Source organism: Centropristis striata, chromosome 21 (assembly GCF_030273125.1).
Source record: "Centropristis striata isolate RG_2023a ecotype Rhode Island chromosome 21, C.striata_1.0, whole genome shotgun sequence".
Taxonomy (NCBI): Eukaryota; Metazoa; Chordata; class Actinopteri; order Perciformes; family Serranidae; genus Centropristis; species Centropristis striata.
Genome location: NC_081537.1, coordinates 3,492,700 through 3,517,844, shown reverse-complemented (window position 1 = coordinate 3,517,844; position 25,145 = coordinate 3,492,700). Strand labels below are relative to the sequence as shown.

Sequence of the window (25,145 nt, the reverse complement as noted above, 5' to 3'; positions counted from 1 at the left end):
TAAAAACCCACAAAGAAATTACAAACACCCCCCCCCCCATATTTTTTTTTTTACAAAAATCACAAAAACACATTAAAAAACAAAAATAATAATAAAAAACATATAATAACACATAAAAAAAACACAAAACCACACACAAAATATTCCAAACAAGAAAAATACTGGCACGGTGTTTGTAACAAAAATATAATGTAAGCATCACTGTAATTTTTGCATTTATCTTTTGTAAAAAAAAAAAAAAACTTTTTTCACTGTTAAATGTACTAAACACCATATCTCTAACAAAAATATACAGTAATATTTAATGGTAAAATCTTTAATTTATGCGGCATTTAATTTAAAAAAAAGTATTTTCTTGTCAATTATATGGCAGAACCGTGTTTCTTTTGTTGGAAAAACTTTTTATTTATACGGTAAAAAATGGAATAAAATGGGAATCTTAATCGTGAAATCAACAGTGTCGATATCTTTTTACCGTAGTATTAAAAAAGTTCTACCGTATTTATTACGGTAAAGTCCACTATTTATCTAAAACTATATATTTACTTCTGTTCATTTACTGTTAATGTATACAAAACTGCTAAGGTGTTGGCAGAAGAGAGATTGCATGCATGGTAATAAAATATAATAAAATACAATATATATATATGTATATATATATATATATATATATATATATATATATATAAGAACATGGATGGATGGATGGATATCCATTTTCTTATTTTCTTATCCGGGGCCGGGTCGCGGGGGCAGCAGATATACATATATATATGTATATATATATATATATATATATATATATATGTTATTTTCAACTAAAAATGTACCTCCTGGAGCACTTCTGTTCTGGAAACTGCATATATATTTATATATATATATATAAAACTTGAAAATAACAGTATCATTCTGACATTTGACCATTTTTAAATACATTTTCGAGTCGTCACATTTGGCACCAAATCTGTCCAAACAAAAGTATCAACACAAGAATTGATGCAACAACTCAATTAAATGCTTCTAGACTTCCACCTTCTATCATTTTAATTAATAGGTTGACTTCTATGTGTCATCGGCTGTTGACCTGCTATCTCAGGTTCAGGTGTTATGGAGTCAATGCGCCATTTTCTTCTCACACATCCAAAAGTTTTCACTGTCACAATCGAAATCATTCCAGCTGTTTTTGTAACCGTAGTAATTTGTGAGAGCACAGTCTTCGTTTTTGCCTTGGTGAGAGTTGGGTTCTCCATCGAACCAGAACCTGAAACCAGAAACAAATGCGCTTTTAGCAGAGAAAGACAAAAAATATTATTTTTTAATTTAAAAAAAGCAGTGAATGGACAAATTAAAACAATAACTTATAGTCACAGTGGTTTGTTGACATTGATACGGTAATTTAATATGTAAGTAATAATTAGGGCCTCGGGTCAATCGCACCGAGCACTGGTCCCATCCAGCAATAGCTGTAGGGACCAGTGCTGCACTACTGTTATACTGTGGATTTCTTCTTCTTCCTCTTCCGGACGCAATTTCGTCCCGCTACTAGTCCTACAACTTGAAGAGTTGCAGGACAAATTATATGTCAAAACATGCGGTTTGATCGAGATCAGTGTGCTATTACTTTTCTCTACAGAATACGAATTTTTCTTAATAACTTTGGCCTCGCACAAGAGAAAATAGAGAGTCTTCAGGAAATGGATTAAATTGGTCAACTCATAATTGTTCTTTCATGTCAGAAAGCAGCTCATCAGTTATGTGAGTTAAATATTCGCTACGTCAGAACTTATTCGGACAAAATGTTTCCATCTGCCAATTACATACACTATTTATCAAAAAAGAAAAAAAACCCCACCTCAAGCGAGCGTAAAAACTTTTATGCGAATTTGGTGTTTCAAGCAAGCTTTTCTCATGCTGTGATGCAGATTTATTAGAGAGTGCTAAAAAAATACAACCTGGTCTCACAGGAATCACACTCAAATTTCCGTGAAACTGACACGGATTTGGCTACAATGCAAGTTAATGACAGTCATATCCCGTGGCTATTCCAACATACAAAGTGATAATGTTCATTCATTGAGTGAATATTAAGAAAATAAAACATATATTTCTCGCTAGAAATGTGATCAAAATCCATTTTTATGCAGAAACTAAGTCAAAATATTGATTTTTTCTAGCCTGGCTAACACCAGACCAAATCTCATTGGAGATTAGGTCTGGACACCTGCTGTTCATTTCTCCGTAGAGGAGGTGTGGTTTACGATCCTCCAGAGCCGTTTATTGGACGCTTAGAATGTCTATCAAAGCGTCTGTAGGTAGCTCTTAGCCAATCAGATCAGTTATACCAGATGACGTAGTAGAGCAACAGAGATGGATGTTTGTTGTGTGTGTGTCTGTGAGAGAGTGTTGTTTGCTGCTTTGCTCCTCCAGTTCTCGCTTTCTGCAAGATTATTTATTTTCACGCTTTATTCCCCCTCATGTTATTCAGCCACACACATCCACTGATTTTATGGGCAATAAACAAGCTGCTGCGGGCCTCTCGGCGGCTCCGCTGTCCGCGGTAGCGATGCTAATAGCTATTAGCCACTAATAGCTATTAGCCGCTAGTGGCGCTAATAGCCGTATTGGAACAAACCAATAGGAACAAATATCCATGGAATAGCCACAGGATATGACTACGGGATATGATATATGATATGTCATTAACTTGCATTGTAGTGAAATCCGTGTCAGTTTCACGGTAATTTGACTGATTCCGTGGCTATTTCACGGATTTTGAGTTAAGCAAATCCGTGGCTATTTCACGGATTCCTGTGAGACCATGTTCAGAAAATAATATGTGAACCTTGTGGTCAGCGGACTCCCATCCACCCATTTCCACACTCCCTCTGTGTCTCGGTCAGTCAGTCCAATCCAGGTGCGCATTCGGAAACGTCTTATGAATTCCTTGTTCACAAAGAGAAACACACTGTCACAGTTTCTCACAGCTTCTTTTGACACACAGATTCATAAACACACACACACACACACCTGCTCTTCATTGCTGTTGATGATCAGCAGGTCTGCGTCTCTCTGCTGACAGTCACTTCTGCTGTCCTGCCAGGATTTCATCGATGAGGAAATGTAGTAGTAACTACCGTTGAAATGCTCCCATCCTTGGGGAGAATATTTAGGAGATGGGATTGGAGATAACAAACGGATTGAGGTGAATACACATATTATCTAGTATTATTATCTAGTAATTATATAGTATAAAATGCAAAATTTTACACCAAATGAAACCCAGACAAGAAGAAATAACAGAAGAAGCCAGCTCCCTCTTTAACTCGTCTCTCTCTTCAGTCAAGTTCCTTAAAATGTCCTCTGAGAGAGCAGAAAGATAAACACATTTGAACTGTGGTTCAAAACTGAGGATATATCAGGTTGCTATTTTGACTGGAGAACAACTAACAGCCTGATATAACACTAAGGGCAAACAATGTCTTAGTATGATTTTAGCATAAGAATATCTTCCTCATTTGTGTTTGGATATTCTTGTAAAATAAGTGAGATTCCTTTTGCATGAAGGGAAATCATGAACAAAGATAAAAACACCAGACTTTTCTTTTTAAACATTTATAACGTTACAGAGAAACATTACAAAGTTACACAGCTCAGTGAGTGTAGAGAGGAGGATTTGTTGAATGGTGGAATTACTATTTCCAGGTCTGTCACATGATGCCATGGGGCCCAGAAAGATATAATTGCATTACATTACATTCGGAAAGAGACATCTGTAATTGCACAGATAGACATAATTAGGGCCACGGGGCAATCGCACCGAGCACTGGTCCCATACAGCAGTAGCTGTAGGGACCAGTGCTTGTACTTAAGTCGCGAAAAACTGCCCAAAATTTTGCATTGAAGTGAATGGGACGGCCGGAAAAAAAAGAGCGAAAAAGAACAATAATTGGAGATTTTTAAACGTCTACTTCTCCGGCATAATTTCACCTAGAGACTCCATTTAAACTTTAAACAGTAGACACAAGTCTTGTGTATCGGTGTATTAATCCACGTTTCGATAGGTCAAATAGTTTTTTATCAATCCCTGTTCAATGACCATGATCATTTTTGGAGAAATTCTGAGATTATAATGGGTGTGTATTGCACGGAATGTTTGTGTCAGAGTGTGTGACATCATCGCCAGAGTGTAGAGGGAGAGAAGAAATTGTCAAAAAATAAATTTGAAAACTGCGCTCCAGGCCACAAATTCCACTCTACAGAAATAATTTATACATAGAAACGTAGGAAAATTAGTCTTCTCCCTCACAATCCTCTGGTAAAACTGTCAGAGTTATAGTTTGAGCGTAGGACGCACAGATGATCCACCAACATGCACCAACAGCCTCATTGGCTCCCATATTAAAAACGCTGGAAGATTTCTGAAAAAGGGAGATGTAACAGTTTTTAGATCGCTCTAACAAAGCTATTTTTTCATTTTTCTAAAAAAAACAAACATATGCAGACGTTCAGGAACAACTCAGGACGCTCAAAGTGAAGTCGGATCAATGATAGGTATTATGGTTTTGCCAAAAATGATTTCTGTTCGAGGCCAGAAATTCCAGTCTGTCCACCTCTGGCTGCTGTCACTGAAGCCGGAACAGGTGTCAGTTAATTCTGTTGATTGCTGTGATCTGATTGCCTTTGATCTTTGATGTGATTACAGTTACAGATACACACACACACATGCGCGTAGCGCGCACACTCCTCACACATGCATACACATGCTTCAAACACACAGGCGCACACACACACACACACACACACACACACACACACACACACACACACACAGGTAACTTTATGCGATTTTCACTACACACACACACACACACACACAAATGCGCGCGTAAGCGTGCACAGTCCTCCAGACACACGTTTCACACACTCACTCACACACACACACACACACACACACACACACACACACACACACACACACACACATTTTGAGGTTAAAGGGCATAGTTTGAAATCTCTGAAGAATCTCATCATAGTGTACACACACCGGCAGTAGCCCCCGTGGCCCTTTCAGAATTTCCCCAGAGGAAATTTTCTAGTTTTGTGTGCTTGCTTGCAAAAGCACACTAACTACTATTCACCGGGACTATTTTTATTCTTCCGTTTATTCTTCCGTTTCTTCCGTGTCATTTTTCGGTCGACTACCGACTACAAAATGCAGAATGATTTCTGAAAAAAGTAGATGTAGCAGTTTTTTTAGATCGCTCTAAAAAAGCTATTTTTTAATTTTTCCTAAAAAAAAAAAAACGTATGTAGACATTCAGGAAGAACTCAGGACGCTCAAAGTGAAGTCGGATCAATGATAGGTATTATGGTTTTGCCAAAAATGCTTTCTGTTCGAGGACAGAAATTCCACTCTGTCTGCGGAAGTGTCTCCAACAGCAGTTAATTTCAGTTGATTGCTCTACTCTGATTGGTCGACTCCACCTGGCCACCTGGTTGCTTAGCTACCAAAGCCTCCCTAACTGTCAGTTCACTCTAACTCAACAGACATGGCATTTCTTCATAAAACATGAGACCTTATAACTTGACCATACATTGTCCAATCTGCCTCAAACTTGTCATGCATGATGATGGTTCATCACTGACCAGTTCTACATAACAATATTTCATAAATTCCCGCCCTTTTTGATTAGCCACGCCCCCTTTCATAACCAATGAACTGTTTGTCCTAGAAACTTGTATAAGGTGTCAGATTACTCGGCATAGAGTCCCTGTTTAACTGGTGATTGATTACCCCGCCCCTTTTCATTAGCCCCGCCCCTTTTACTAACTTGTGAACTGTTTGTCCTAGAGACTTGTATGAGGTGTCTGTGAACTCAGCAGAGTGTCCCTGTTTAACTGGTGAGTGATTACCCCACCCCTTTTGATAAGCCACGAGAATGACGATCCAGAGGCAAATAGAAAAATAGAAATTAAAAATGTATTTAGTTTTACTCACCAAAGACAGCCAGCTTCCTCTTTAACTCGTCTCTCTCTTCAGTCACGTTCTTTAAAATGTCCTCTCCTGTCTTATCTTCAGAGCGATCAGAGAGAGCAGAAAGATAAACACATTTTAACGCAAACAAAATCTATTCAAAAGAGTATCTCCCTCATTAGTGTTTGGATATTCTTGTAAAAAAAGTGAGATTCCTTTAACATGAAGAGAAGTCATGAACAGAGAGATAAAAAAAAAAAAAAACCAACAGATTACAGACATGTTTATAATGTTTTAAAAGAAACATGCTTTTAACTTGGATAAAAAAAATCTTTTAAGGCAAGAGATAAAGAAAAACTCAGAACTCTTGACCTTTGACTGTAATTTTTGCTATCTTTTAATTTGATAATGATCTTCTCAGCAGTTCTCAACAGGATGTTTTATTTCTATATTTAAAGATGAACTTCCTTCTGTTACACAACTGCCCTCAACTTGACTCGTTATGAGGCTGATGACAAACCACTACTTCTCTGGCACAACCAAACAATCTTTGTACAATAATATGTTATTGTATGTAATAATACAATACATTATACATAATATTATGACAGTCTCAGTAGAGTGATCCCACTTGAACCCAGACTTGGTACAGACTGTTCTCAGAAAGGAATTTGGTGCTCCAGTATTTTTGATTTGGTAATTAATTAACCGCATCATGATTTCTGGTAAAGAGACTCTGCTTTTGAGTTTTTCAATTCAAACCACAAGGGGCCATTGCTCGGTGCAATTGCCCCGTGGCCCTAATAATAATAATCAGATTGTATGTGTGAAATGTGGAGACACAATTTAACTCACAGAGAGTGAAGCGCAGTGAAATGTTGAGAGAAGCTTGAAGGACACACAAGAGTCCAAAGCTCAGGACAGCAAGCCAGAACAGATTTCCCCCTGTGTGCAGAAATCAGAAAGAAACATTTAAAAAAACAACCCACCAATATTATAATTTTTGGGCAGCAAGGCCTGATGATTGTTATGTGGAGCAAAAAAACAACAACTATTGAAACAATTTTCATCTTCTACTCTGATTCAATATATGTAAAACATTTGTTGGAGTCATTTTAAGCCTTATTCCAAAAGTTTATTGTATATTTTAGTGTGAATCTGGATACAAGTTAGTACAATTTAAGGCAAATGTGAAAACATTGACAACAACAGAATACATGACAAAGGATTCTTTAATCTGACCAAAATATGTATGTGTACTAACTGAAAAAATCCCTACAAATCTTATCTATTCTGTTTCATAAAACTTTAAAAGTCTGAAGAACACGGGTGATTTTAATTGTCATTACTTAGTAACAAGATCTTAACTCTATGGAGTCTTGGGCTATTTTGTCCATTTTTGAAACATTTTCATGTCTTGTCGTGTCTTTTTTGGTCATTTTGTCTTTTTTGTTCATTTTGTGTCTTTTAGTGTCTTTTTTTGTCATTTTGTGTCTTTTTTTGGTCATTTTGTGTCTTCAGTGGGGTTGTTTTGGTCATTCTGTCTTCTCATTTTGTGTCTTTTTTTAGTCATTTTGTCTTTTTTGGTCATTTTGTGTCTTTTAGTGTCTTTTTTTAGTCATTTTGTGTCTTTTTTTGGTCATTTTGTGTCTTTTAGTGTCCTTTTTTAGTCATTTAGTTCAACATAAAATGTGATTTTGAATCTATTTTTTACTTTCAAAACATTATCATGCTCGGTAAAAAAAATTAAATTGCTTTTGGAGACTCCAGAGGGTTAAAACAAGACGCTTTAATGGAATAAAAAAATAAAAAAAAGGATTTTCTTACCTGTACGTCTTTGTTGGTTGCTGAAAGTTCCATGGTTTTCATAAGTGATTTCCTCCGACATTTTCATGAAGCGGCTTCAAGTGGCACAAACACATCAATATTCTTCTACCATTCAATTATTTCAGAACACTCTTAAGGTGTTACATTTGCTGTGTTGGTGCGTCTTCCTCCTCACACTTTCAGAGTGTGTTCTGCACTGCAATGAACATTTAGTTTTATCTCTGCATCAGACCTCAATTGGAGAAGTTGCAGTTTGAGTCACTCGTGTAAAAATAGAAATCCTCCACTTTCAGATAACTGGAGCGTCATATCCTGCTAACGAGTATCTTTACATTTACATTTCTTAACATTTATTTATTTATTTACACCGCGCTTTTGAGTACAAAATGCTTTTTTAAAAAGGTGACATGAAAAAGCAAAAACAAGACAAACAAATACAATATAAAAGAGTAAAACTAAACAATATTTAGACCATGGGTCTCAAACTTGCGGCCCGTGGGCCAATTGTGGCCCTCGTGACGATATTTTGTGGCCCCCACCTTGATATGAAAGTTTAATGTGAGTTTTATATGAATGGCACTTTACCGTGTTGTGTGTGGAAGGTCCCTTTAATTACTTTTTTGGTCATTTTGTGTCTTTTTAAAATTATTTTGTGTCTTTTTTTTATAATTGTGTGTCTTTTTAAAAATAATTTTGTGTCTTATTTTGGTAATTTTGTTTCTTTTTTAAGTAATTTAGTTTTTTTGGTCATTTTGTGTCTTTTTTGGTCATTTTGTGTCTTTTTTTAATCATTTTGTGTCTTTTTAAAAATAATTTTGTGTCTTTTTTGGCAATTCTGTGTATTTTTTTGTCATTTTGTGTCTTTCTAAAGTAATTTAGTGTTTTTTAAGTCATTTTGTGTCCTTTCCTGGTCATTTTGTGTCTTTTTTGTGTGATTTTGTGTCTTTTTTTGTCATTTTGTGTATTTTTTTTGGTCATTTTGTGTCTTTTTCTGTCATTTTGTGTCTTTTTTTGGTCATTTTGATACTGCCTCCAGCGGCCCCCAGGTAATTTGAGTTTGAGACCCCTGCTATAGAGATGTGGCTCTGTGATACATAAACTGCTGTGAACCACTCTCCTCTCTGCACCATCATCTCCAAAGACTGACTTGATTGAGGTTATAAGTCATTTGGTTTCCCTCCTCTTTGTCTTTGCCAGAGTTGACCACACAGCTGCTCTCTGCTGAGTGTCAAAGGCCTAATTGTTGTTAAAGAAGCGCTGCCAGTGTCTGTTCCTCAGAACTCTCCAATGCCTGAACGCTCCAGGCTTCAGGGTGAAGCTCTGCCAGGAACCAGCGCCCGGTCAGGAAAAACCTTCTTTATTGTCAGAGTCTTGAAGGCCTCATGGTTCAGTGTTGCTGGCACAGAGGACGCAGCATGCCACGCAGGGATTTCAGCCAGGCTTAGCGCTCCGCAGTAACAGCTTTTTGGGTTTTGATGCCAAGATGACCTGAGTGCCCTGAAGAAACAGACAAGCGTAGCAGGGTGCATGTCAACAAGCTCTGGTATCATTTCAGGTCCTGGATCAGCCGTCCAGCTCTCAAAAACAAGAAGGAAGAGGAAGAATCCTTTTTCCACAGAAACATTGAAAAGCCTATATTTTTTCTTTTGTTTAAACTTTAAACAGTAGACACAAGTCTTGTGTATCGGTGTATTAATCCACGTTTCGATAGGTCATATAGTTTTTATCAATCCCTGTTCAATGACCATGATCATTTTTGGAGAAATTCTGAGATTATAATGGGTGTGTATTGCACGGAATGTTCGTGTCAGAGTGTGTGACATCATCGCCAGAGTGTAGAGGGAGAGAAAAAACTGTCAAAAAATACATTTGAAAACTGCGCTCCAGGCCGCAAATTCCACTCTACAGAAATAATTTATACATAGAAATGTAGGAAAATTAGTCTTCTCCCTCACAATCCTCTGGTAAAGCTGTCAGAGTTATAGTTTGGGCGTAGGACGCACAGATGCGGCACCAACACCACCAACAGCCTCATTGGCTCCCATATTAAAAACGCAGGAAGATTTCTGAAAAAGGGAGATGGAACAGTTTTTTTAGATCGCTCTAACAAAGCTATTTTTTCATTTTTCTTAAAAAAACAACATATGTGGACGTTCAGGAAGAACTCAGGATGCTCAAAGTGAAGTCGGATCAATGATAGGTATTATGGTTTTGCCAAAAATGTTTTCTGTTCGAGGCCAGAAATTCCAGTCTGTCCACCTCTGCTGTCACTGTGTCGGAACATTCGACAGCTGCAATTAATTCTGTTGATTGCTCTGCTCTGATTGGTCGACCCCAACACCTTTGATCCTTTGATATGACTACAGTTACAGATACACGCACGCACGCATGCACGCACGCACGCACACACACACACACACACACACACACACGGGCGCTTAAGTGCGCACACTCCTCCAGATACACATGCTTCACACACACACACACACACACACACACACACACACACAGGTAACTTTATGTGATTTTAGTTACACACACACACACACACACACAGGCGCGTAAGTGCGCACACTCCCCCAGATACACATGCTTCACACATACACACACACACACACACACACACACACACACACACACACACAGGTAACTTTATGTGATTTTTGTTACACACACACACACACACACACACACACACACACACAGGCACGTAAGTGCGCACACTCCTCCAGATACACACACACACACACACACACACACACACACACACACACACACAGGTAACTTTATGTGATTTTAGTTACACACACACACACACACACACACACACACACACACATGCGTGCGTAAGCACACACACTCCTCCAGGTACACATGCTTCACACACACACACACACACACACACACACACACAGTGTGAGCAGTGTAACAGGAATGCTGTGATCCTCCTCCTCCTCACCTGAGACAAAACACCAGGAAATGCAGCGTGTTTAGTCTAGTTACTGGCAAAGAGCAAAAGATTCACATTCAGAGCAACACCAGACTTTCACTGTAGGAGAAGAACTTCAGGAGGGAATTCTGTGAGTACTGGATCTCTAGAAAACGACCTAGAAGGATTATCTTGAAGTGAAAGTAACCGTGAGGAAGCTTTCCAGAGCAACGAGTGGCCACGTCTCCTCTCTGTCAGCTGGGGTTTGTTTTTATTAGCTTCACTGCAAAAAACATGAAACTTACCAAGTATTTGCTTCTCATATCTAGCAATAGTATCTAAATTATGTTATTTTGAGTATAATTTACCAACTGACCATAGTTTCGTGTGCTTATTTTAAGAACATGTGTCGTTTTTTGTCTTGTATAGTTGATAAAACCTTAAAAAAAAGTATTCCTGTAACATAAATGAAGTGAATAACCTCTTCACAGGGATTTCAGTCTTGTGTGAAGTCTTCTTTTTAGGATTGACATTGTGAGCTTTTTCATGCTTTTCAATCTATTCAACTGTTAGAAAAATGTACTTACAGCACTGGCAGATAATTTGACTTGTTCCAAGCATGTGTTTGCTTAACTCTATGGAGTCTTAAAGGGCTATTTTGTCAATTTTTTAATCCTTTTCATGTCTTTTTGTGTCTTTGTAAGTCATTTTGTGTCTTTTTTGGCATTTTGTGTTTTTTTGTATTTTTTTTTAGTTATTTAGTGTCTTTTTTTAGTCATTCTGTGTCATCTTGTGTCTTTTTTTGGTCATTTTGTGTCTTTTTTTAGTCATTTTGTGTATTTTTGTGTCTTTTTGTGTCCTTTTTTAAAGTCATTTTGTGTCTTTTTTGTCATTTTGTGTCTTTTTTTAGTCATTTTGTGTCTTTTTTGGTCATTTTGTGTCTTTTTTGGTCATTTTGTGTCTTTTTTAGTCATTTTGTGTCTTTTTGTGTCTTTTTTTAATTCATTTTGTGTCTTTTTTTTAAAGTCATTTTGTGTGTTTTTGTGTCTTTTTTTAGTCTTTTTTAGTCATTTTGTGTCTTTATTTAGTCATTTTTATGCCTTTTTTGTCATTTTGTGTATTTTTTCAGTCATTTTGTGTCTTTTTAGTCCTTTAGTCCAACATAAAATGTGATTTTGAATCTATTTTTTTTTACTTTCAAAACACTATCATGCTCAATAAAGAATTTAAAATGCTACAAATGTGAACAAAGGTGTCAAATCTACCATATAAGAGGGTTCCATCCAGTTCTATCATTTTATACTAAATCTATTTGAGCTTGTCTCCAGTTTTACTTGGTATATCATCATCAAACTGAAACTGGCCTCATGGAGTTTACAGCCAGAACTTTAGAGGTAAATTTACAGTAGGGCTCCACGCTGCTTTGTTTTCTAGTCTGGATGGAGTCAACAAGTCTGGATTATTTGGAGCTTTTGGACACTCCACAGGGTTAATTCTAGTTACTTACTTCTTATTTTTGTCAGAGGAGAATGGCCTCCAGGACGGAGGAGGACTTCTGCTGTCCTGCCTGCCACGACATCTTCTCCGATCCTGTCCTGCTGTCCTGCAGCCACAGCTTCTGTCGAGGCTGTCTGCAGCGCTGGTGGACAGAGAGGAAACGTAACGAGTGTCCAGTGTGTCGGACGGTGTCTCAGTCCAGTGATCCGCCTCGTAACCTGGCCTTAAAGACCTTGTGTGAGTCCTTTCTACAGGTCAAAGGTCAGGGAGCCTCTGGGACCCTCTGCAGTCTGCACTCTGAGGAGCTGAAGCTCTTCTGTCTGGACCACCAGCAGCCGGTGTGTCTCGTCTGTCGAGACGCCAAAATACACCAAGACCACAGGTTTGTTGGTTTGTTTTTATTTAGATCCCCATTAGCTTTTGCAAAGCAGCAGCTATTCTTCTTGTGGTCTGTCATCATATTTCAGTGTGACAAATACAATGTAGAAAACACACAGAATGATAACAGACATGACATACATCAAGGATGGGCAACTGAACTCTATGGAGTCTTGGGCTATTTTGTCCATTTTTCAATCCTTTTCATGTCTTTTTTTTCATTTGTGTCTTTTTGTGTGTGTTTTTTTTGTCATTTTGTGTCTTTTTTTGTCATTTTGTGTCATTTTGTGTCTTTTTTTTAGTCATTTTGTATCCTTTTTTAGTCATTTTGTGTCTTTTTTGTAATTTTGTGTCTTTTGTAATTTTGTGTCTTTTTGGTCATTTTGTGTCTTTTTTTGTCTTCTTTATTCATTTTGTGTCTTTTTTTAGTCATTTTGTGTCTTTTTGTGTCTTTTATTAGTCATTTTGTGTCTTTTTGTGTCTTTTATTAGTCATTTTGTGTCTTTTTTTAGTCATTTTGTGTCTTTTTTTAGTCATTTTGTGTCTTTTTTTGGTCATTTTGTGTCTTTTTTTAGTAATTTTGTATCCTTTTTTAGTCATTTTGTGTCTTTTTTGTAATTTTGTGTCTTTTTTTGTAATTTTGTGTCTTTTTGTGTCGTCTTTATTCATTTTGTGTCTTTGTGTCTCTTTTATTAGTCATTTTGTGTCTTTTTTTAGTCATTTTGTGTCTTTTTTTGGTCCTTTAGTCCAACATAAAATGTGATTTTGAATCTTTTTTTTGTTTTTTTACTTCAAAATCACTATCACGCTCAATAAAGAATTTTAAATGATGCAAAATTCAATTTTTTTGCGATTTGACTTTTTTCTTGTGACTTCGACTTTTTTCTCATATTTTGACTATTTTCTAGTTATTTTGACTTTTTTTTTGTGATTTCGATTTTTTTGTTTCTTTTTTAATTTTTTCACGTGAGTTCAACTTCTTTCTTGTTAGTTTGACCTTTTCTTTGTGACTTCGACTTTTTTCTTCTCATTTTAAACCTCTCATGCATGAATTATGATAAACTCAATCAGGATTTTTTTTCTAAATATTTTTATACATGGATAAAGTGGATAACTGTGTGTTGAATACTAGTTTCAGACCCGTTGATGAAGCTGCCCAGGAGCACCGAGAGGAGCTCCAGGAGGCCCTGAACCCCTCACAGAACAAGCTGAAGGCTCTTCATAAGGTGACATTAATCTTTTATAAAACAGCAGAACACATCCAGGTCCAGGCCCGACGCACAGAGACGCAGATCAAGGAGCAGTTTAAGAAGCTCCACCAGTTTCTAGAGGAGGAAGAGGAGGCCAGGATGGCTGCACTGAGGGAGGAAGAGGAGCAGAAGAGTCAGATGATGAAGGAGAAGATGGAGGCTCTGAGCAGAGAGATAGCAGCTCTTTCAGACACAGTCAGAGCCACAGAGGACCAGCTGAGAGCTGAACACGTCTCATTCCTGCGAAACTACAAAGCTGCAGTGGAAAGAGTCCAGCAGCGCCCCCTGCTGGAGGATCCACAGCTGCTCTCAGGAGCTCTGATAGACGAAGCCAAACATCTGGGCAACCTGAGCTTCAACATCTGGAACAAGATGAAGGACCTGGTCTCCTACAGTCCTGTTGTTCTGGACCCGAACACGGCTCATCCAGAACTCGTCCTGTCTGAAGATCTGACCAGCGTGAGACAAGGGAAGATACAGCAGTGCCCTGAAAACCCAGAGAGGTTTTCTTACTGGGACTCTGTCCTGGGCTCGGGGTTTGACTCGGGGACTCACAGCTGGGACGTGGAGGTGGGGGACAACAAGGACTGGGAGCTGGGGCTGGTAGCAGAGTGTGGCGGTAGGAAAGGCTTTGTGGGCTCTACGTTGTGGAGCTTAGACTTCAGTGATGGTGGATATCGAGTCTACTCCACCAGCAGTAAATACAGCCATGTCCCAGTGACAGAGCAGCTCCAGAGGATCAGAGTCCGTCTGGACTGGGACCACGGAGAGCTGCTGTTTTCTGATGCTGATACTGATGCTCACATACACACTTTCACACACACTTTTACTGAGAAGGTGTGTCCGTTCCTGGCCACCAGGAACACACTCCCTCTGAAAATACTGCCCCGAAAGGTCTCTGTAATGGTGGAAAGTAGGAGGCAGTATCAAAATGATCAAAAAAAGACACAAAATGACCAAAAAAAGACACAAAATTACTAAAAAAAGACACAAAATGACCAAAAAAGACACAAAATGACCAAAAAAGGACACAAAATGACCAAAAAGACACAAAATTTAAAAAAAGACACAAAATGACAAAAAAAAAGACACAAAATGACCAAAAAAAGACACAAAATGACCAAAAAAAGACACAAAATTACTTAAAAAAGACACGAAACGACCAAAAAAGACACAAAATGACCAAAAAAGGACACAAAATGACCAAAAAAGACACAAAATGACCAAAAAAAGACACAAAATGCACACAAAAAAACACAAAAAAAGACACAAAATGACCAAAAAAAAGACAAAACGACCAAAAAAGACACAAAATGACCTAAAAAAGACACAAAATTACCCAAAAAGGACACAAAATGACCAAAAAAGAGACAAAATGACCCAAAAAGGACACAAAATGACCAAAAAAGAGACAAAATGACCAAAAAAGACAAAATGACCTAAAAAAGACACAAAATGACCCAAAAAGGACACAAAATGACCAAAAAAGGACACAAAATGACCAAAAAAGAGACAAAACGACCAAAAAAGACACAAAATGACCAAAAAAATACACAGAATTACCAAAAAAGAAACAAAATGACAAAAAAGACACAAAATTATTTAAAAAAGACACAAAATCACTTAAAAATACACAAAATTACAAAAAAAGACACAAAATGACACAAAAAAAAACACAAAATGACCAAAAAAGACACAAAATTATTGAAAAAGACACAAAATTATTAAAAAAGACACAAAATTATTTAAAAAAGACACAGAATTACCAAAAAAAAGTAATTAAAGGGACCTTCCACACACAACACAGTAAAGTACCATTCATATAAAATTCACATTAAACTTTCATATCAAGGTGGGGGCCACAAAATATCATCACGAGGGCCACAATTTGCCCACGGGCCACGAGTTTGAGACCCATGCTTAAAACTGTTGGATGCTGCTGTTTTGCACACTGTATTATATTTCCTTGTATTATATTGTTTATTTATTATTATTTTTTACTCTATACCAAAAACATTTTGTTTGTTTTTTGTCCAGATGTCAGTAGTTGGTATCAACAAAGCACATTTACATGATTGCTGTATTTAATTTTTCAATTTTTTTCAGTACTTTACTTGTTTTGTGTCATCATGTTAATTATTTTCTATAGTTTTTCAACAATTAAGATAGCAGTATTGTATTGTATTATATGAGGATACATATTTGAAAAAATAATGTGTTCATGGATTGTTAATACAACATAATATGTATGTGTATATGTATGTATAGTTTTCATTATTTCATTAGTTTTTATTAGTTATAATAACGTTGTTGCAGTTCATGATATTTTTCTGAAAATAATACAAATAAAATATCTTAATCTTAAAGCAAGTTTTAAGATATTAAACAGGATTTTCCAAGTAAAGGAATGAAAAATGTAAAACAACAACAACAACAACAACAACAACAAAAACCCACACACATAAATACAGCTGCAGAATAATTTATGCTGCATTCACAGGCTTTTTTCCCCCCATTTTTTTTTTCATTTAATGAACTTTATTTAAAATACATTATTGTTCTTTGAAAAACCTCTCGTATATTTCTACTTTGTTTAGTATCAATTAGTGTAAGTTAAACTCGAAACTGCACGAAACTTCTAAAGTTGGGTGGAGTATTGGAGGATTTGTGTTTGTGTATGTGAAATTTGCCCTACAAAATTAATATACTAGAATATAAATATATATAAAATATAAAAATATGCAATATAAACATAAACATACATAGGCATAAATATAGTGCACGTTCAAGGACAAATTATTGCACAATGATTATTGGAATAGGTTTGTAATAGAGACATTCACGTGCTGTCATTTGAAATTTTGACTTTTACGAGTTTAATGGGAGCACCTGAATGCGGCATTCGTAATGCTAAAGATTGATGAAGGCATCAGTGTAAAGGTCAAGTTAAGACATACGAGCAGTTCCGGTCAGGATTTTCAAAACAAATTCGACAAAAACCAACCTGTCAAAAAAAATCTGGTAAAATATTGTAGCTACGAAAGTGACTCAGAATATCATGCAGATTAATTAAAGGGCCGTATTAAATCTATATATTTTTTTTTCAAATGTCGGTTTATGTATAAATAATAAATGCTTGCCAACCAAGGTTATTATAACTCATGAAAACTAAAGAAAAATAGAATTGAAAAAACATTCTTGTTAACTGAAATAAAAATAAAAACAAGAATTTTTAATAAAAACAATAACTAACTAAAACTGCATTGTGTGGTTACAAAACTAACTAAAACTCACTAAAATTACAGGGACAAGTTAAAATCCTTGTCTAAACATGTCTTGTATTACAAAACATAAATATATTTTACCTATACACCGTAATTATACATACATACATACACATGCCCACATATGCTTACATGCACAAACACACAAGCACATACATACGAAAGGAAAATAAACAACAACACAAGGAAAATAAACAACAACTCAAAATGACAACCAGTGTAAAAAAGATCAAAATAAATAAATACAGTATCCTCATAACAGTATGCCTCTGCATATTACAGTAATAAATGGAACCCCTTGGCGTATATGCAATATATAATAACATTATAATATAATGAGATGACCAATTACTTTGTAAAAGTCTGTAAAAGTGAGAGTGAGTATTTTATTTGTTCTCAGGGTTATAGGATCTAGAATATGTCCATTATTGCATGTCCAAATGGGAAATTAATGTTTAAACAACTGCTGGCAGCCATTTTTAAGAATGGCTGCCATGGCAACCAGCGTCTGAATTTGTGATGGCCCAATATCCAGTTTTGTTCCAAATATAATTATCAACGCATCTGCCAAATTTGGTTCTTTTATAAAAAAAAAATGAGCGATTGTTATGATATATTGAGCTATGCCGCCCCACTATAACTATTGTAAATCTATTATATGAGGATACATATTTGAAAAAATAATGTGTTCATGGATTGTTAATACAACATAATATGTATATATGTTTGTATAGTTTTCGTTATTTCATTAGTTTTCATTAGTTATAATAACGTTGGTGCAGTTCATATTTTTCAGAAAATAATACAAATAAAATATCTTAATCCTAAAGCAACTTTTAAGATATTAAACAGCATTTTCAAAGTAAAGAAATAAAAAATGTAAAACAACAACAACAACAACAACAACAACAACAACAACAACAAAACCCACACACAAAAATACAGCTGCAGAATAATTTATGCTGCATTCACAGGCTTTTTTCCCCCCATTTTTTTTTCATTTAAAGAACTTTATTTAAAATACATTATTGTTCTTTGAAAAACCTCTCGTATATTTCTACTTTGTTTAGTGTCAATTAGTGTAAGTTAAACTAGTGCAAGAAACTTCTAAAGTTGGGTGGAGTTTTGGAGGATTTGCGTTTGTTTATGTGAGATTTGCCGTACAAAATTACGGCAAAATTTGGTGCTTTTATAAAAAAAAAAAAAAGAACGATTGTTATGATATATTGAGCTATGCCGCCCCACTATAACTAAAATGTTGTTTCCCCCCCCCATGTTCAATTCGTGCTTTTATTCTGAAGGAGAGATGACCGAACATCCGGCCCCCGCTCTTGCTAGTTCCGGTGAACTTGACGCAGCTTGACTGAGTCCAATGGAAGCCGGAGGAAACAATCGAGTGTGATTAAGCTTAAAAACAGAAGCCAAAATAACCACATGAGCTTATGAACTATATATTTCCTCATCATTCTGTGTCTGCGAGTCCAATCGTTGCGTTTCAGAAAAAAATGAGCGATTGTTATGACATATTGAGCTATGCCGCCCCACTATAACTAAAATGTTGTTTCCCCCCCGTATATATTATATATACTGTACTATTATTATTATTATTATTATTATATACCGTCTAGTCACTATAGCATTGTTGCCATCATATCACCAGTTTAATTATTATTATTACCATCATCTTGCCAACCATCCTACCAACTGATGATGTTCTTTTCTTAACTTCTTAAGTGTCCTTGTTGTTCTGATCTAATCAGAATCTATTCTGATCTGTGTTTTTTCTATTGTTGTTTTTATTTATGCTACCTCAGTATTTTATTCTATTGTATTTTATTGTACTTGAATACCGGACTGCTGTGACAACCGAATTTCCCTTCGGGGATGAATAAAGTAATCTATCTATCTATCTATCTATCTATCTATCTATCTATCTATCTATCTATCTAATCTATCTATCTATCTATCTATCTATCTATCTATGTTCAATTCGTGCTTTTATTCTGAAGGAGGGATGACCGAACATCCGGCCCCCGCTCTTGCTAGTTCCGGTGAACTTGACGCAGCTTGACTGAGTCCAATGGAAGCCGGAGGAAACAATCGAGTGTGATTAAGCTTAAAAATAGAAGCCAAAATAACCACATGAGCTTATGAACTATATATTTCCTCATCATTCTGTGTCTGCGAGTCCAATCGTTGCGTTTCGGAGCCGCTGATCGGCCGTTAAGGGCGTGTGTTGGGCCTTGTTTATAGTGAGCAGGGCAGCAGGCAGCAGCAGGCCGCTGGTCCTGGTCCTGGTGGTCCCGGTTCGGTCTGGAGTCTTAGCGCGGATCAGCTCACCAAGTAAGTGTTCCCACTGATGAGAACCAGGGTCCGTTCACCGGCAGAGAACCGACTCTGTGTGCGGGTTTATTGTGGTGCGACACGACGTCAGTGTGTAGTTATTGTTAGCTTTTAGCATCGAAGCTAACAGAAGTGACGGCAGCCTCCAGTCTAGCTCTGTGGAGATGCTAATGCTAATGCTAACGGCAGTAAGTTAGCGCCATTAGCCATTAGCTCGCTACCAAGCTAGCTGTTAGCCTTGTTTTGTCAAACCAGCTGGCTGAGAAACGCACGAGCTGAAGTTGTATCAACCCCCTACGTCATTGCTTATTGGAATAATTTTATTGATAACCTTAATTGGGAGAAGATTTGGAATTTGCCAGCAAAATATATATAGTATAATAATAATAATAATATAATATATAGTCAACAATAAGATCAAAGACATTTCTTTTAAAATAATTCACAGAATCTACACCCACTAAAATTTTTCTTCAACGTTTTAAAAAAGATTTTAGATTTGAATTGCTTTTTTTTTTTGTGAAGAACACCCTGAAAGTATTTTTTAATTTATTTTGGTTTTGCCCCTTTTTCGTCTTAAGTTCTGGAAAGATATTTGTAACTTCCTTTTTTTTTTTTTCAATTGAACCTAATTTGTCCCTTTGTTTTGAAAATATACTGTTTGGTTTCACTGACTTCCCATACACACAAAAAAAAAAAATCAATATTACATTATAAATCTAATTATACTATTGGCAAAATATCACATACATAAATCTCGATACACAAAAAAAAATCCCCTCTTTTCTATATTTATAAGTGAAACCAAGCAGTATATTAATTCTATTAAAGACTCTACTAATTTGAAAGCTGCTAAAACTCTGAATATTTGTAATTTTTATAATATTTTTGTATGACAACCTCTTTATGATTTATTGAAACCCCCTGGCGACGTTCTGATTTATTTTTTTGTATTACACCCCACCCAACTGCCTTAATAAAGTTTATTTAAAAAAAAAAAAAAAAAAAAAAAGAAACACACAAGCTGTTTGCTGGTAATAATCACACACAGCTAAAGATATGATTCTCCTGTGTGTTTTATGTGGTAATTATGTTTGATGTATGTTTGTGTCTTGTTTTAGTTTTGATGTGTTATGGTTCTTGTTTATCATTGTGGTTTTATTTATTTATTTGGGTTGGTTTTGTGATTTTGTTGTTGTTGTGTTTTTTGTTTTGTTCTTGTTTTTCTCTGTTTGTTCATTGGTGATTTGTGTTGTGTTTTGTCTAAATTAATAATAAAAAAAAAAAGATACGATTCTTCTCTATTAATTAACCCTCCTGTCGTCCTTCCGGGTCAAATTGACCCAATCTGTTTTGACTTTTCCTTCTTTCCTCCTTCCTTCCTTCTTTCCTTCCTCCTCTATCCTCCTTCCTTCTTCCTCCATCCTCCTTTCTTTCTTTCCTTCCTTTCCTCCCTCCTTCCCTTCTTTTCTTTCCTCCTTCCGCTATCTCCTTTACTTTCTCTCTTCTTTCCTTCCTCCTGATTTCCTCTCCTTTCCTCCTTCCTTCCTTCTTTCAACCCTCCCGCCTCCATTCCTTCCTCTATTCTCCTTTCTTCTTCCCCCCTTTCCTTCCCTTCTTTCTTTCTTTCTTTCCTTCCTCCCTCCTTTCTGCCCTCTTTCCTTCCTGCCTCCCTCCTTTTCTTCCTCCTTCCTTCTTTATTTTTTCCTTCCTTTCTTCTCCTCCTCCCCTTTCTTTCCTCCATCCTCCTTCCTTTCTCTCTCCTTTCCATTCTTTCTCCTTTTCCTCCTCTCTTCTTTCCTTCCTCCATCCTTCTTTCTTTCCTTCCTTCTTTCCTCCATCCTTTTTTACTCCCCTTTGCATCCTTCCCTCTTCTTCCTTCCTTGACCCGAGGACAACAGGAGGGTTAATAGAGAAGAAGAAATATGATTTGATGCTTACAAGGACAAACATACCGAATCTATTTCCGATTTATTAAAAACAACATTAAAAGGCCGATCTCTTCTGGGCTAAAATGTATAAAATCTATAATCCTGTCAAGTTAATTACTTCATTAATTGATCAACCAACGTGACTGACATATAAACTACATACACGACAGGCCGAAAGTTTAGGAGCAACTTAAATTTTCTGTTCACAATGTCTTTCTTATTAAAAACCAGTGTGTATTGTGTGTATTTCTGGATGTGTTTACTACATGATCAGACTTTACCTTTATTGAATTGAACCATTTTCCTCCATTGACCTTTAGGTAAACATTGATGTTATCAGATCATTGGTGAATAAATGTTACCAAAAGAAAAGAAGGGCTTAGTTTTAGGGTGGAGGAGATTAGGAAGAGTCACAACTTCAGTGTAAAAGTAAAAAAACAAATCACAGTTTGCATTATTCACTTTAGCTCTTTGGCTTTTGAGAGTTTGGATACAAAAATCCCAATAAATCTCAACTGTGTTCATATCTCTGACAAACTACCACAGAAATGGATCAAATTGAATAATAATATTTTTTATTTATAGAGCACTTTTCAAAACGTATGTATACAAAGTGCTTTACAAAGACAAGTTAAAAACGGACATGAGACAACAGATAATAATAATGTTACAGAATGACATAGTTCTATGCAATAAGAAGACAGTTCAAGGGAAGGTGAAGTTCAGATAAAATCAGGAAATGTTATTCGATAAAAGTATGTTGAAGCAGCTGAGTAAAGAAACAAGAGTTCAGATTTATACATTAAGGAAAGAAGGAAACACAAAGTCTAAGCAATAAAAACCCAAAGACCTGATAATTAGAGTATAAATGTGTTCTAATAAGTGACTCTTTATATAATAATCACCTTTATTTTGTAGCAATTATAGCAATGAAACTATGGTCTCTTTTTGTACAAATTTGATCTTGCTTCCAGACTTTTGGCCTGTAGTGTACATAAACCGACATTTGAAATATACAGATTTAATACAGCTCCCCTTCATCTGCATAATATTCTAAGTCACGTTTGTACAATATTTTACCAGATTTTTTCTGTCCGGAACTGCTTCTAATAAGTGACTCTTTTATTTTGTAGCAATTATAGCAATGAAACTATGATCTCTTTTTGTACAAATTTGATCTTGCTTCCAAACCTTTTCATGTAGTTCTTGAGTAAAACTGTATTAAGGAAAGAAGGAAACACAAAGTAAACAATAAAAACCCCAAAGACCTGAAAATGATAGTATAAATGTGTTCTAATAAGTGACTCTTTATATAATAATCATGTTTATTTTGTAGCAAAGTATAGCAATGAAACTATGATCTTTTTTGTAGAAATTTGATCTTGCTTCCAGACTTTTGGCCTGTAGTGAACATAAACCGACATTTGAAATATACAGATTTAATACAGCCCCCCTTCATCTTGTTTCACAGGTTGTTTTTTGTCGAATTTGTTTTGAAAATCCTGTCCGGAACTGCTTCTAATAAGTGACTCTTTATATAATAATCACTTTTATTTTGTAGCAATTATAGCAATGAAACTATGATCTCTTTTTGTACAAATTTGATCTGATAATTAGAGTATAAATGTGTTCTAATTAGTGACTCTTTATATAATACTCACCTTTATTTTGTAGCAAGTATAGCAATGAAACTATGATCTTTTTTGTACAAATTTGATCTTGCTTCCAAACTTTTTCATGTAGTTTTGAGTAAAACTGTATTAAAAAGCACTAAGTGAGTAATCCTATATAATAAATGAATGAAAACTGTTGTATGGATCTTTAACGATGTCCCTTTGTGCTCTCTTCTCTTAGAGAATATGACCCAGATGCAACAATGACATCCAGATTTGGTAAAACCTACAGCCGCAAGGGAGGAGAGGGCACGTCCAAGTTTGACGAGGTTCTGTCCACCAAGAGGGGCACACTCAGTACCAAATGGGGTGACACCAAATACAAAGCCAAGGTGGGCTCTAAGCGCGCCGGCGCGCCCAAGAACGACTCAGTCCTGGAGGTTTATAAGAGGCCCCGCCCCTGCGGAGACGGCTTGGAGGACCCGTTTGGCTTCGACAGCGACGAGGAGTCCAAGCCGGTGTCGTCGTCTCGCAGCAGCAGCAAGTCGTCGCCTGCTAAACCTTCCTCGGCGGAGCCGCCACGGGCAGAGAGGCCCAGGGTTACTCTGGACGCGGGGAGCAGGTCCGGCCTCCAGGGGGCGCCCCACGCTCTGGCGTCCGCTCGAGGAGCGTCGTGGTTGCCCAGCGACAGGAGCCAGCCCCGCCTGGTGGAGGACACGGCTCGGTTCTTCAACAGCAGCGCTAGCATCGGTAACGTAGCGCTTTAAACCTTTAATCTTAGCTGGGTGGAGACTAGGACCACATCTCTTAGCATTAGCAATTTATTTATTTTATTTAACCTATATTAAACCCTCTGGAGTCTCCAAAAGCTCCAAAGCACGACTTCTTCATCACATCCAGACGTAAAAACAAAGCAGAAAAGACACAAAATGACAAAAAAAAGACACAAAATGACTAAAAAAAAGACAAAAAATGACTAAAAATGACTAAAAAATGACTAAAAAAGGACACAAAAAGACACAAAATGACAAAAAAGACACAAAAAGACACGAAATGACAAAAAAAGACACAAAATGGCTAAAAAAAAGACAAAATGACAAAAAATGACAAAAAAAAGACACAAAAAGACACAAAATGACAAAAAAAGACACAAAAAGACACAAAATGACAATAAAAAGACACAAAATGGCTAAAAAAAAAAGACACAAAAAGGCACAAAATTACAAAAAAAGACACAAAATGGCTAAAAACAGACACAAAAGACAGAAAATGACCAAGAAAAAAAGACAGAAAATGACCAAAAGGTGAAAAGGATTCAAAAATGGACAAAATAGCCCCAGACTCCATAGAGTTAACCAGGAAATATCCCTCTGAGATTAAGAACCTCTTTTTCTTTAAGGGAGCCCTGGCCAAGAGGCAGCAAACACAACACACAGCTACATATTTACATCAGACACAGACCTTAAACGCGTCATGAGAAACAAGTGCATATTGTGGAATTGGCCTCAATAACTCTTAGTTTGGATTTAAAAGTGCTCAAAGAAACAAAGTCAGTTAGTTTCCATTCTTTCTGGAGCAGATTCCAGCATAAGGTGCAGAGTAAACAAATGCCCTTTTACCCAACTCCATACGAGCAAAAAGGGACAGAAAGCAACAATCGTGGTTGCCCAGCGACAGGAGCCAGCCCCGCCACGGCTCGGTTCTTCAACAGCAGCGCTAGCATCGGTAACGCAACACTTTAAAGCCTTTAATGTTCGCTGGGTGGAGACTAGGACCACAGCTTTTAGCATTAGCAATCCATCTTTTTGGGGCGGCTGTGGCTCAGTTGGTAGAGCGTTCGTCCAGCGATCGGAAGGTCGGTGGTTCGATCCCCGACCATGACTGAACCCCAAATTGTTCCCGATTCTGCGTTCATCGGTGTGGCACCAGTGTGCCCTGGTAGCCTCTAACACCAGTATGAATGTGTGTGTGTGAATGTGTGAATGAGTGTAGTGTGTAATGCAGGGGTATCAAACTCAAATACACAATGGGCCAAAATTTAAAACTTGAATAAAATCGCGGGCCAACATTGAACAAATAAACCTTTTACCGGCGGGTCAGCTTTTGTAGTACAATAATA

The 25,145-nt window shown here is 36.7% G+C and overlaps 2 protein-coding genes and 1 pseudogene across 3 annotated transcripts in view; 2 read left to right on the top strand and 1 right to left on the bottom strand.

Moving 5' to 3' along the window:
• Positions 1 to 877: 877 nt before the first annotated feature.
• Positions 878 to 7,862, bottom strand: LOC131959909 (CD209 antigen-like protein E; annotated as a pseudogene).
• A 4,016-nt stretch (positions 7,863 to 11,878) lies between these two features.
• Positions 11,879 to 19,499, top strand: LOC131959907 (E3 ubiquitin-protein ligase TRIM35-like). Its single transcript, XM_059325130.1, has 3 exons — positions 11,879 to 12,609; positions 13,738 to 14,768; positions 19,393 to 19,499. Exons 1-3 carry the CDS (start codon positions 12,260 to 12,262, stop codon positions 19,497 to 19,499), a joined length of 1,488 nt encoding a protein of 495 aa, XP_059181113.1. The 5' UTR covers positions 11,879 to 12,259.
• The window catches only part of LOC131959047 (wings apart-like protein homolog), a 59,489-nt gene continuing 53,477 nt past the window's right edge, over positions 19,134 to 25,145 (top strand). The window contains exons 1-2 of one of the 2 annotated variants that reach the window (XM_059324141.1): positions 19,134 to 19,482; positions 23,268 to 23,776. In XM_059324141.1, coding sequence (XP_059180124.1) covers positions 23,290 to 23,776 — 487 coding nt within the window. In that variant the 5' untranslated portion in view covers positions 19,134 to 19,482; positions 23,268 to 23,289. Of the gene's footprint in view, positions 19,483 to 23,267; positions 23,777 to 24,257; positions 24,752 to 25,145 lie in introns of those variants that run through there. The other variant, XM_059324142.1, reaches the window with a different exon arrangement.